General features: G+C 32.0%; 2 protein-coding genes across 3 annotated transcripts; both read right to left on the reverse strand.

Moving 5' to 3' along the window:
* Nucleotides 1-5: 5 nt before the first annotated feature.
* Nucleotides 6-5,194, reverse strand: LOC131848517 (uncharacterized WD repeat-containing protein alr3466-like). 2 transcript variants are annotated; one of them, XM_059198408.1, is made up of 6 exons: nt 4,971-5,194; nt 3,380-3,603; nt 2,628-2,817; nt 1,653-1,854; nt 1,098-1,295; nt 6-354 (listed from the first exon to the last, which is right to left on the reverse strand). In XM_059198408.1, the coding sequence occupies exons 1-6, from the start codon at nt 5,186-5,188 to the stop codon at nt 184-186; spliced, it is 1,203 nt and encodes a 400-aa protein (XP_059054391.1). In that variant the 5' UTR covers nt 5,189-5,194; the 3' UTR covers nt 6-183. The 2 variants fall into 2 exon arrangements, with proteins under 2 accessions (XP_059054391.1, XP_059054392.1); XM_059198409.1 differs by having other exon boundaries at nt 4,938-5,027.
* Nucleotides 5,195-11,948: 6,754 nt separating this feature from the next.
* Nucleotides 11,949-14,059, reverse strand: LOC131848484 (TAR DNA-binding protein 43-like). The gene has a single exon (XM_059198364.1). The coding sequence runs from the start codon at nt 14,002-14,004 to the stop codon at nt 12,772-12,774; it is 1,233 nt and encodes a 410-aa protein (XP_059054347.1). The 5' UTR covers nt 14,005-14,059; the 3' UTR covers nt 11,949-12,771.
* Between the last annotated feature and the right edge of the window lie 98 nt (nt 14,060-14,157).

Genomic DNA, 14,157 nt, shown 5'->3' on the forward strand with positions numbered 1-14,157 from the left:
GAATTTGAATAACTGATGACGCAAACGGCCACATTTCAGTGTTAAACTTATCAGAAAACTACTATGCAGTTTTAGAAAAAAAATGAAAGTCATTTTGGTTGTTTTTATAGTAGTTTTAGGTGCAACTATTTAATTTTTTTTGTGACAATTGAGAAACTTGGTATTTATTATATTTATTTGTGTTCATCCAAAATCCACAGTTTGCAATCTCTTTCCTGTAACAAATGCGACACGTGGTGTGTTTTGAATTTCCGTATTTTTTTTGTAAGTCTCTGTTATTTTTGGCTTTCGTCTGATTGTTCCAAAATCAAACGCGTATATGCCTCCTGGATTGTTTCTAATAGAACATTCAGTCTACAACAAATAAGTGTTTCTTTAAAACATGTCCACTGAGTGTATATAAATAATGAATTGATGTTTTTATAACTATGTAAATTTGACAACACGAATGTAACGAATACGCCGCACTCAACCTAATGAAGACTTATGGATGTAGTCGTACGTATTGTTAAGACAGACCAAAACAAGTCAAGTTCAGAGACGATACGCGTGCTTTAGCGATTCTGACTGCAAAATGGCCGGGCTGAACACCAATTTCTCTATTAGGTATGGGAAATTGCAGACATGACGAATACAGACAGAAATCACGTCAATTTTTTTATAGAATTCTTGATTGGTGACGCAGAACGCATCAAACGACGACGTGACAAACGGCTTTATAAAAAATCAATACTTCGAAAAACAACGCTCTCATCTATTCTAATTATAAACAGATTGAAATGGCAGTTTTAATTACAATTATGCTTATGACTTTCAATCAGTTTCAAACGACAACGGTTAGTAACAGTCCCGTAATTTAGTTGCTAGAACAGTCATAATACAGAATATCATTACTCAGCATTATCATTATTATTACATAGTATAAAACAAAGTCGCTGTCGCTGTATGTCCCTATGTATGCTTAAATCTATAAAACTACGCAACGGATTTTGAAGCAGTTTTTTTTAAAGTGATTGTAGAGGAAGGTACATATAATACATGTACATCCGTGCGAAGCCAGAGCGATAAGCTAGTGTTATAATGAATTATTTACATACAATTTTCGTATTTACGTCTACCAGCCTCAGTAAATTAGAATCGGATCCACCGCAGACAATTAGACTCGTCTGTGGTACAAATTTGCCGCAATGAAGTTTTGAGTGCTGATTGTCAGGCGTTATATTTTGTATTAATTTGCATGAACCATAATCCCATATTTGTATATTCTCTTTTTCTTGCCAAGAACATGTCAATATCTGAAAATCATACTTGGTTTAAAAGTACATAGATAGGTTTTGTTATTATCAAAGCTAGTATATGTATATTTAACTACGGTTTTTAAGGAAGAATTGGGAATGGTATGACCTGGCGGTGAACCAGTAGGACGATATCAAGCATGACGTTAGGTTAAAGCTCATATTTATTATGAATGAACCACTGCATGTATTGCCTATTATGCCATTAACAAACAAACATTTTTGTGAGTGTGTAAACGTATTCTGAAATATATAATTATTTCCCACTTGTCCCAATTTTATATATGGCGGACGACATGATATTACGAATGCTTAACCTTTTAAAATAACATATCATGTTATTCCTGAAATTCTTACTTGCTTTCCCGGTTTGTCGAAATCTAAGCCTTCACCACATATATGTACACCGAAGAAATATCGGGTTGCGTATGGTTGTCTATCATCCCAACACATAACAGCGTTATCCCATCCGCCAGATATCAATTCGTGATGAGACTTGGGATTGAACGCACAAGCAAATATTCTTGATGTGTGACCATCCGTTATATTTTTTCTTTCACTAAAAAATATTAAAAAGCTATTAAATAACAATAAGACAGATACAGGACATGTCACGCAGCGTCATTAGTCTCAAGCTAAGCAGAGCGTGTTCTGGGTACAACTGATATCGATGCTTAGTTTTTATAAATACACATAGAAAACACCGAGCCCGATACACACAATCATACTTATGGATACAAATGTTTGTACCGTGCGACGCGGCGACCTTCGGATGTATGTGTTAAACCCAAATAAGACGGATACCTTTGGAAATAGGAAATCTTTCTGTTTCAGCAAGCTCTGGGCTAACTATTTGCCAGTTAAGTGTACTGTCTGTCATGTATGTACATAGATATATTATTCTATTCTTTACATAGTATAAAATAAAATCGATTCCGCCGTCTGTTCACTTAGATCTAATACAGTTTTTAACAATTTCAAGAGGTGTATATGTATAATGCATGTACTTACTCCCATCGAAGTCGGGGCGGGTAGCTAGTATATTATACATAGGTCAGTTATATCACAGATAACATAATATCATATAGTTATATGGTACTTTAAAGTTGATATGAACTTTGTAGGAAAACTGTATAATATACTTATACAGTTTTGAAGAAACTATACCTAATTATTATGTTTCACCCGATTATATGCGATTTTTATGAAATAGGTACCCGCGATGGGTCAATTATGTTCTAACACTGAGTAGGTATTAAATATGAAAATTATTGTTCTTGTACATACTTTGATTTGTTGTACCTAATAGAAATTATGTACAAGCATACATACCTCGAATAGAACGCTCTTTCTTGGGTTTGTACTTCCTCGTCGTACATGTTTAGTTTGGCGTCATCGCCATAAGTAACAAATTTTGTATACCGTGGATGATAGCACAGTCCTAAAGTCTGCCGTTTTTCCCTAATTGTGTATAAACATTGATCGTATTTATATTTCCAACATTTAATACATCCGTTAACATCTAGTAAATAAACGAAAAGCACAATATCTGTGAATAGATACTTCTTTTATTATAGTTTCACTGTGGAAAAAATGTTTTTCATCGATCCACAGTTGATTACCTGCGTAGTGGTCTAGACAAACTTTTATCTTTTATACTATTACAATATGTGCATCTTCGTGATGCAATCTACTATTACGACAAATGTTATTAGCATCCTTTTCAGACGTTTCTTCGTGAAAAGATAACAAACGGATACACTTTCGCATTTATAATATTAAATATTGGGTGGATTAGTATGAATACACCTATGTAAATACATATACACTGGGGAGCAAGGCGAGTATTGTTAGTAATGTAGACTGATATTCTTATTGGTAGTACTATTTCAGGTTGACCTCCACGCGGTTCCCCCTGGAAACCATCGTGATAAATTCTTGGTGAATTTGTCACGATGGGCTAACTGGCCTGACCTTATGCTCATCTTATTATCCTCCACTAGTGCCCCGCCAGCGTAAACCACCACCATTCCATTGGTGCACCATTCCATTATCATACATAAAAAAAATACAAATATACTAACATGATGCTAAAAGCATGTTTGTGATTGGGTGAGCTTTGCTGATAGGACGATGTCTGATTGTCGTTACTGGACCAGGATATGCACGACACTCATCATCCACTAGTGTATGAGTACAATTGCCCGTATTACAATCAAAAAGTCTGATGGTGCCGTCTGTAAATCCTGCTGCGAGGTCATTAACGTCCTCCGTATATTTACAGCACATAATATCTTTGGTTGTATCTCTGAAATAATAATAATAACTCAAGACAATGCCATCTAGCTCCAAGCCAAACATAACTTATGTTTTGGGGTACTAAACAATTGGTAGAAATACTTTAATACATTTTTTTAAATACAAACATAATATACATTAAAACATTTCTTCAGATCATTACAAACAATCATACTTATGTATGACTGTACCGTGCGAGGAATCAAATCCGCGATCATCAAAAGGCGGAGAGTTAAATCGCTAGATCACCGAGGCCATCTGTCATTAAAATATCTTAATCTACGAATGTTTATATTATTTCAGAAATAGATTAACTGATATTTTTAAGAGATTTCATCTATTCGTTTTCAACTTTTTTATGAAACATACCTATTCATCCAAAACAAGATATAATGGCCTCTGATGACTAGGTAACGATAATGGATTTCAAGTAGATCGCCAGTTTTTATGTACTTCTGTTAAAAGAGGATAACAATAGCTTAACAGCGTAACGACCATTAATTTAAAAAAATCTATAATTATCTTTCAACGCATAACTTTTCACCATATTAAAAACAGTCTGAAATGTCATAACTCTCATTTCATTTCACTACCTTCACAACATACAAGTGCATATCTAGAACAGCTTTATTGATGATATAACGTTATACGCGTAACACCTTCAGTAATACCATAAATAAAAGGCCTATCGAATAAAATAAGCATATCATCTATTAGACGCGATTTTAATAGGTAAGGTTCAATTAGATTACTTCAACCACAGACAATGAAAGGTCAGCTTTCATTATAGTACTAGAAGGAGTTTACACAATATGCTTGAGAGCCGAGCGTTGTGGTTAATTGGAGACGACACATTCACAACTTCACATAACATACACACACATCCACCTTTCGTGTTCGTGGATAAATATAACCCTCTATGGTGAATAGATATCTTTTACGTAAGCGCGTTAGATCCTAAGTATTGATTTCATATCATTTTACTCCAGACGAGGTAAGACCAACCGCAAACCCAAAAAAAAATATTTACATTAATAAAAATAATTCTCCCATATGCGACAAAGTTTTTTTATGTACCTAATTAGATTGGTAAACAACGTGACGGCCCACCGGGGGTAAGTGGTAACCGTCGCATTTATACATTAACAGTAGGCACTCTTGACTCATATGTGATGTCTGATGATACCAACTACGACATCATACAAATACAAAACAAGTTATTTGGCGGCTTGAATATTTCAGATTGAGGTACCTACGTAGACTTTTTAGAAAGTCTAATAATAAATTATCTTAATATTTAATACTCCAATTATCATAGTTACATACTTCAATTATTATGCTCACAATGATAATAATGGTGATCAAGGGTCAACATACATGACCGAAAGTAAATTTACTTCTCCTTGATATACTTGATTTTTTTCATTATGGAAAGATTTATATTCCATTGCAGGTGCATTAGTATGTACAGTTACTATTTCTTTTTGAGTGGCGTTACTTTTGACGTAAGTACTCGTAACAGCAAAGCTTTTACGTGCAGATTTCACACTAGAAAAAGCCATTGGGCCGGCAACTGATTTCCGTTGTGGCTCCATACTAAATTATTTCTGAAAAGGCCCAAAACATTTATTGTTATACTCAAAATAATAAAAACGAAAAATTTTGTAACTCTGTCAATGTCATAGCAGCAACTTTGAAGTGAATTCCATAATTGAAACTTTTTAAAAAGTACCAATTTATTGGGTATGTAGTTTTTTGTTGATGATGATGAAAAATTGTTTCATCATTATCAATAGAACCCATATACGCTGCTTACCGGCACCAGAAGCAAATGAATAGGGACGAAGCGAAGACAATTTGTTAATTGCGCTTGTGTTAACTTAAAATTAGGTACATTGTCATAAAAAGATCAGTTCCATACAATTGTACAGATATTTTTAAAACTTATTTTTATGATGTATATTGCGCTTTGGATTGTGGTTGGGGTCGTTGTCTTCGCTGCCGAGGGGCATATATGGACAATCTCATGTGTCTGTGCACAATACCAACAACTGGAGGGGAGGGGGGAGGGGCTATCAGTAATATCACGTAACATCCACTAACTCCATTGCTAGTAATGTACTATGTCAGGTTAGGTTACGTTGACCATCTCGCGGTTCCTCCTGCAAACCATTATGATAAATTGCCAATTGCCAAGATGGGCTAACTGACCAGACTTCATGCTTATTTCATCATCCTCCACTGGTGCCCAGTAAGTGGTAACCGTCGCCTATAGGTACACCTACATGAACAGCACTATGCATTCATGTAGGTGCGTTATCCTTCTGAAGGATTAAGATGTCAAGATGCGTCTCCCGTAATTTCACTGGCTTATCTCCCTTCAACCAAAATACATTTGACAAAACATGCTGCTTGCCAGTTGAATAGGCACGCAGAGAACTACGTCTTGTTGACCTCGGAGAAAAATGACATTTTAAAATCACCTAAGTTTAACAATTGTAACTAGGTCTGTTATTCCTAATTAGTAGGTACCCACTTATATTAAAAATAAAACAAAATTGCAACGCTAAATAAATTTTATTTCATGAATTCATGTCAATAAGTATTCATTATTCACACTCAAATAATAATGTACAATTGTTTTATAAATTACATAAGTAAAATCTTTCTAGCACATAGGTATTTAGTCATTTTAATATCACGGAGCAGCAAATAACGATGAGTGCATATTCACCAAGTGCAATAAGATTCTTTGTGGAGAAAAAAGTAAGTACCTAATTATATATTTTATTTATTCATATAGGGCGAAACAGTGCTACAATAGCGGTATAGCTGATTACCAGACATCAGGTTTCTGAATTGAACAAGAGTACGAACAGTAGTTAGGAAATTTAAAGAAATATCCTGCTTCAGCATGATAGAGGATTTGAAACGGCTGTCACATAATACCATACACATAAACACTCATTTTTACACTACCTCGCTGACTGCAGCTATAAATGAATGTTTCTGTAATGTCAAAAATAGCGTTAACTGCATTTGGGCTTTGTCGGTTTAAATTTTTGTTTATAAGAGCAAATAACCTCTCAATAAAATCGCAACTAGAACTTGTTGAAATATACATAAAATTGTTTCTTATAAATAAAACAAAACTAATGTTGACTCATTAGGATACGCTATTGAATGGTTGGTTAAATGTGGTATCAACTACCATATAAGCATGCTGTATTTGTATATATAGAGTAATATTTTTTAAATAAACGACAATTTATATAGTTAACAAATAGTAGTAATCTTAAAAAAAATCTATTGAAGTGAGTACTCGTTACTTCAATAGATTTAACTACGTGGGTCTCGCTATATAAATATAGTAGAAAGGACCATAACCTGATATTATCAAGGGGTCTGATTATGAAACGTAGTTGCATTTTATTCCCATTTGAAACAGAAAGTTTTGGGATTATGTATGAAGAATTTGAGTTGTAGTTGCAGTTTCTCAGAACATTTTTATCTGCAACTATAAAATGGTTAGTGACATAATAGCATCCCATCAAATCATATATTGAGCACAACATTATCAGGTATTAGTACAGTACCAGTTGGTATACATAAAAGTGCAGGCTAATTTGTGCGCGAACAAATCGGGATCAATTAGAAATTGCATCAAATACATTCGGTGGAATGTATCTTTTTGTGGCATTTTAATGTTATAACATATAGATTTTACTTCGTGATTAAATGGTAGAACAACATACCTCGTAAGTATAACGGTGATTTTATTATATATAGACTGTAATTCTTGTTTGACTGCATATAGTGTTTGTATTTCATACAGATTATGTGCACTATTTTATTCACACCATATACAAACTGTAATAACGTGAGTTCTATGAATATTAAAAATATTTTCATATTATTTCGACTATACATCAATATCGGACAAAATTATTCACTGTTTCTTTCATTGACTTTACAATTAAGGTTGATGCTATCCTATTCGATTGAACCTGTACTATATGACATAGATATTCAATATGTGGCTACAATAAATCATACATTCTATTATAAACATTCTTGACACACGAAAAACACACTATAGAAGTTTTTATGGAGAATTTAAAGTCACGTAACATTAATCATATTGCCACAATGTATTATATGTACACTATATTACGCCATACATGAAATACAACACTACTAACCACCATATCACTGCACTCGGACAATAAATAGACAATTATCTCTAGTTCACGAAGGTTTCTTTACACTCATTTCTTACACCTATTCCGTCTATCTTTTAAAAGGGCCATTACACAGAGCACCAAGTAAATAACCATTCAGCTACAGGTCTTGTGGCTACCTAGCGACTTATGTTGCATACGTAATTTGTACTTTATTTTCAGTGCAAAGTATCGTTATTATTAAGTTTTTTTAATTAGTGTAATAAACAAAATTTTGCGATGAGCCAAATATTACAAAGCAACAGGATATTTAGGGAATTTTATAAGCACCCAAAAGTTATATAGGACTTCATATAGCTTTTTCATTAATTTCATGTCTATGGATTATTATAATAATAACTCTTTTATTTATTGTCCAACACGCTGTTTTATTACATTACTATTATAATATTTCTTGATGACTGTACGATTTCAATAGAATTACATTAGAAACAACATTTTTGTTCTAGGCAAAGTGCACATATGATAAAATACTGGTAGTTTCTTGCCACCAGCCCTAACCCAGTCGATATGAGTAATATTTGTAAAATATAATATTGAATAATGTAGTGAACGTCAGAATCTTTACATCTTGACATATTTATGCGAGATAAAATTTTGAATGAAATATAATCTCGCAAATATATGTAACTTATAAACAATTTGAAAGCAATGGTTCAGTAATAATACAATCTTAATCAACACAGTTTATAATCTGCGAGTTCCTTTGCTTTTTAAAGATAGACTGCCTGTCCTTGTCTGATGTAATTCTAAACGTTACGTAAAAATTTCATTACGAATTGTTCAGCAGATTAACTATTGAGTTAGTACTAGTTCAGTTATAATTTGAAACATTAAAAATAGAGATAGCTCTGAGCAGGAACATATATGTATTGATGTAATGAAGATAGTATTACTTAGAAGAAACGCGGGTAATAATGTTTTATCAGATTGTAAAATTCTTTCCTATATTATTTTTAATATTTAATTTTTTTTAAAAGTTCATTTTGCATAATATTGTAAAACTATGTACGAAAATTTCATAAAGTTATTACGTTTTCGTCTTTCGCGATAATTGTTTTAACTTCATTCGGAAGTCTTTCTCAAAGTTAGTACGGCGCGTCCGTTTAAAGTACAGACAGATGTAGGTTGAACAATAATAAAATTAAAAGGGATGTTAGTTAGTTGCTCAAGACTGAGTTTGGTATCAAAATACAGAAACCAACGTATAATAGTTACCGGTAGATAGATTGTTATGATGTTAGATAACATGAACTATGGCATGTGTTAGGCGAATATTTTATTTCATTAAACTAACGAACGTATAAAGAGTGTCAGAGTAAATTAGAACGATGTCATTGCAATTGACTGGCACAATGGCAATCAGTGCAATGTCTCCTATAGTACGTTAGTGCAAATATAATACTAGAATGAGGCAAAGTGTACGGAATATGTATATTTAGATTTAACCTGTCAATTTAAATAAAAATTTTGGAAAGTTACTTAAATAAATCTTGTCTATATTATTTTGTAAAGATACATATAAAATTAACAAATAAAAAAAGGATAAGCTCTATAGTTGTCTATGTATTATGGTACATTATTATTTGTATATTGTTTTAGTATAGACAGTTGAACCGATAAATAATGACTAATTAGAAAGAAAAAAATTTAGAATACCTACACTACCAAAAAAATATTTAACAAAATCAATTTTTTAACATACTGAAATGACACCGAGAAGTGTAATAAAATTTGATACTTATTTAAATAAACCAAACCGTACTTTAATTTCAAAAGTATAATAATTTATGTAATTTTTACTAAATTGGCTTTAAGGTCAATGCGTGCGAAGCCAGAATATTCAAGAACTTGTTTAGTACCGATCCTGGTGTATCTATTCAAAATACAAGCAACTAATTAATTCAATTAAGTAATGCCTTTATATTATTTTTGTTTAGCTGAAAATTTAGATATTTCGATAATTTAATATATGGTAAAATAAATACCTACCTTTTTTTTGATACGAATAGGCATCATAGTACAGTTACAGTATTTAGTTTTCGTGATATAAAATTACTTGTTCTTAGATGTCAAAATTTAACAAATATTACTTCAGTAAATATTACTTATACAACACACGCAAAATTCATACATTATATATTATCAACATGCATATAAATTAGAACCAAACAACAAATGGCCAAATTGAATAAGTTATTACAACAAACAAATCAAGCAAAAACATGTACTTACATAAAATAAAAAGAATAAATTGCAATTTCATTCTTTACCCACCCTAGAGAAATATGGTCTAGTTACATAGTATAAATTAAGCTTTATGTCCCTAGTCAAACAAAATTGAAGTTACTAATTCACCATAACTAGAGTAACAGAAAGGGTATAACAAGTCCATAAACGGTAATAGTATCCATAATAAATAGCAACAACTTTAATCATTGGATTTAGACATACTGTCATGTATTTATACAATATAAAACTAGTTAATATGAAAAATACTTTTTATATTACATTTCAGTGACTTGATGATTGAATTTTTATATATGAGAAACCCATATTGGAGTCTCATGGGATTCAAGGGAAGTTCATTCTATAATTTATATGATGACCATGGAAGTAAATTCCAAATCATTATACCCTTTCTATTTTACTAACACATTGATAACAATATTTTAATGGATTATAATTTTATATCTTTTTGTCAAATATAATTTTTAATCTTGTAATAAATATAAAAATTGAAGAGATTTTATAAATATTGTACTTTTAGTTATAGCAAGGTAACACCACAATAAAGACTAACTAGGTACTAGATACTTTGCCAAATTTACCAAATGAGGTTTTCTAATACAACAACTAGAATAATTCCTCACAAATTTTGTCAATATTAGTGAAGATAATATAATTATTAGGCAACTTCCGAATGTTTATGCTGAATCAATTACTAAAATGTTTATGCACTGAATATGGACACTACGATTAACTGTTGTGTATATGTGAATTGGAATTCTATATGTTCATCTTCTCTTATATACTGGTGGACACATATAAAAGATCAACCATAGTAATTAATTGAAATAAGTAGAAATTGTTGTTTTCAACATGTACAAATGGAATAGGTTGAGAAAAACTGAATGTTACGAATTCTTGTATATGTCCTCCTGTCTCAGTTTTGAAATAATTTACATTTGAAAATGTACATAACTGAGAGTTCAAAGGTTTCAACAATATTTTGATGACCTAATAATTATAATACTACTGTTAATAATTTTTTGAACATTGTTCAGTCTTGAATTTATTTAAACCACTCTTTCAAATTGTCCTAAAATATAGTGGCTATTGTGTACCTACATGTCGTGTACTGCATATAATTTACATCTACCCATTCAATAAACAATCCCACAATGCTTACTCACAAAAATATTCTAATCATTATATTGATAAAAATAGACATCTGTCTCTTCAATTTTCATGACCACATCCACCTGAGGAAACACACAATAAATTTATAATAACCAACATTATTTGATAAACAATTATAACAATACAATAGATTTCTCTTTTTACAATACAGGTATGAACTTTTAACAGCCTGTTGTTAGAAACATACACCTATTAATATACAAGTCATAAATCATCTAAATTGATTAGTGTAGTATTTGACTGTAAGATAAATTACAGTATTATGGCAAATCAAAATTAATATGTCTATCCTTTATTCTTTACTGATATTACTTGCAGATATAATAGTTCACAAGAATGCACTGTGTATTTAAGTCCAATTAATTGTGAAAAATGTTTATGTATTAAAACAAAATAATAATGTTCACCATATTCTCTCATGAATCAGAACGAGATAAACATTTTTATAACTAATCGTGTAAATGGTTACATTGCAATATTAGATGAGCATTATTATTTTTATATTTTGGTGTATTGTTATTATTTTAGCAGAAATAAAATTGTTTTATTCAAAAACTTTAGAGTTATTAATATGATTCTAATACTCAATCTATGCAATAAATAAAATATAACGTTAAAAAATCTTAGACAGAATTGTTTTAAAGCATTAATTAAAATAATTAAATACATTATCATGTGAATCTATTAATATTTACTTTGGTACTTAATCCATTCATTGTATACAATTATAGTGTATGGTATCTCAGTTCTTCTAATAAATTGGTCTTCATGATAAGGCTTTGATTGAATAGGCTCTGGCTATATAGTATAATTTAATTTTGTACCTACATATGATTGATTATATACAGTAATATTGATTTACTTTACATAAGTACATAATTTATCTCCTTCTGCACTCCAAAATAACTGTCACTTCAATTAAAACCAGCAACAAATTATTTTAATCCCTTATGAATTGCTATGCATATATGCAGCAATGAATGGATCAATTAAGATACATTTTATAAAAAATATAACCAATAATTTGTTTTTCAAGAATAACAATAAATATATGTTACATACATTATACATTTTTCTAAAATGTTTTAGGCATATCTTTATCCTGTTACTAGTAACCCAGTGAATGTAAAGAAATTTATGTAATTCTAAGCTGTGAACAATATAAACTTAACAATCATTTTTTAAACTATGTATTGACAAACATAAGCACTACAACATCTATTATATTTCTGGTTATTAATTTAGGACATAACTACTATTTGAAACACAACAGTTTCACATTCTTAATATGTATACACTTTACCATAATAATAATAATATAAGTTTCAAAGAAATCAACAAAACACAAAAGCAATTCCATAATAAATTAATAACATCAGTAGCAAATATAGGTATACCACTCTTATTGACAAAACATCCCATTCATATTGTTGCAGATAAAACATAATGATAATTTATCTAATTGTTGCTACAATCACAGTGATTATCATGAGCTTGTCAAATCAGATAATGGATCAAACAGAGTGGCCTTGAGACTGATGTCTTTGTCCCCACTGACTAGAGGGTCCCTGTGCTGAGTTACCTTGTTGCATCCATGAGAGAATGTTAGGTGGTCCTGGAGGTGCAGACGATGTTGGACCTGCAAAGGGGCCCTGATCAGACCCTCCCGATGGCATATTATTCATTAGCCCCCAGCCAGCTGCCTGATTGAGTGCCGCCACGAGAGCTTGATTGACAGGTAGCCCTCCCATGCCCAGTGGCAAACTGCCACCTTGTGCTTGTGCACCACCAGCTGCTACTGCAGTTTGCCCATGTTGGCCTGACATACCCAGTGCTTGCATGTTGACTAACTCCATATTACGACTATTCCATGAATTATTGTTTGAGGTAGTGTGTGGATGCCCTTCCTCATAGTTTCTGCTTGGTAAATTCCTTTGATTTGCACCACTCTTATTTTGTTTGGGTGATGCATTAGAAACATTAACTGAGACACCTTTAATTATGTGATCTTGACCACACAGACTTTGTGCTACTTCTGGATCCAAGAATGTTATAAAACTAAAAGCTCTAAAGGGTTTTGGAATAAATACATCTGTCACTTCACCAAATTGTGAGAAATATTCCCTTAAATCATTTGCTGTCAAATCTTCTGTACAGCGACCCACAAATACCTTACAGGGCATGGAGGTGACTGACCCTTCTTTGGAATTTGGTATCCGAACATCACACCATCGGCCATCTATCATGTGTCTCTGTGCCAACACTCTCATCTGGGATGAGTATGAAGCAAATCTAATGAATGCAAACCCTTTTGACATCCCAGTTTTTGGATCTCTTTTTAACTGCGCCATTAAAACTTCGCCAAACTTCTCGAAATATTCTCGTACAGTTAGCTCAGTGGCCTTCCATGGTAAGCCTAAGACTATCAAATCTGAGCACAGATTATCGTTTCTCTTGTTTTTTACCGAAGACGTTTCCGAGTTTTCACCAGATTTACGTTTGTTTTCTTTAGGGAAACTGCAAATGTATAAATGATTGCCCCATCCTTCCGGAGGAGGATATAGTCTTCCGTCTCTTAATCGGATTCCTCTGATAGTCGTAGTCTCAGGATGTCGATACTTTAGGCCACAGCACCCAGGAAATTGCGCAGACACTGTAGTTAACATTAAGGTTCCATCTTCTTCAATAGGTAATTCTATGGGTTCTTCGTTGTCGTCTTCAGCCACAGGCAAGTAGTCGAAGGACATTATTTCTTAATCATAAACAATATTTACTAAAAATTGATAAAAATAAACACACTTGTTATACTTAACACTATACAAATGTACAATTTATATTTCATATAAATAAATAAAATTAAACGTCAGCCACGGGTTACGAACCCATTGCAAATTTTGCTG

The sequence above is a fragment of the Achroia grisella genome, unplaced genomic scaffold, assembly GCF_030625045.1.
Source record: "Achroia grisella isolate CSIRO2021 unplaced genomic scaffold, CSIRO_AGI_Agris_v1 utg558, whole genome shotgun sequence".
Taxonomy (NCBI): Eukaryota; Metazoa; Arthropoda; class Insecta; order Lepidoptera; family Pyralidae; genus Achroia; species Achroia grisella.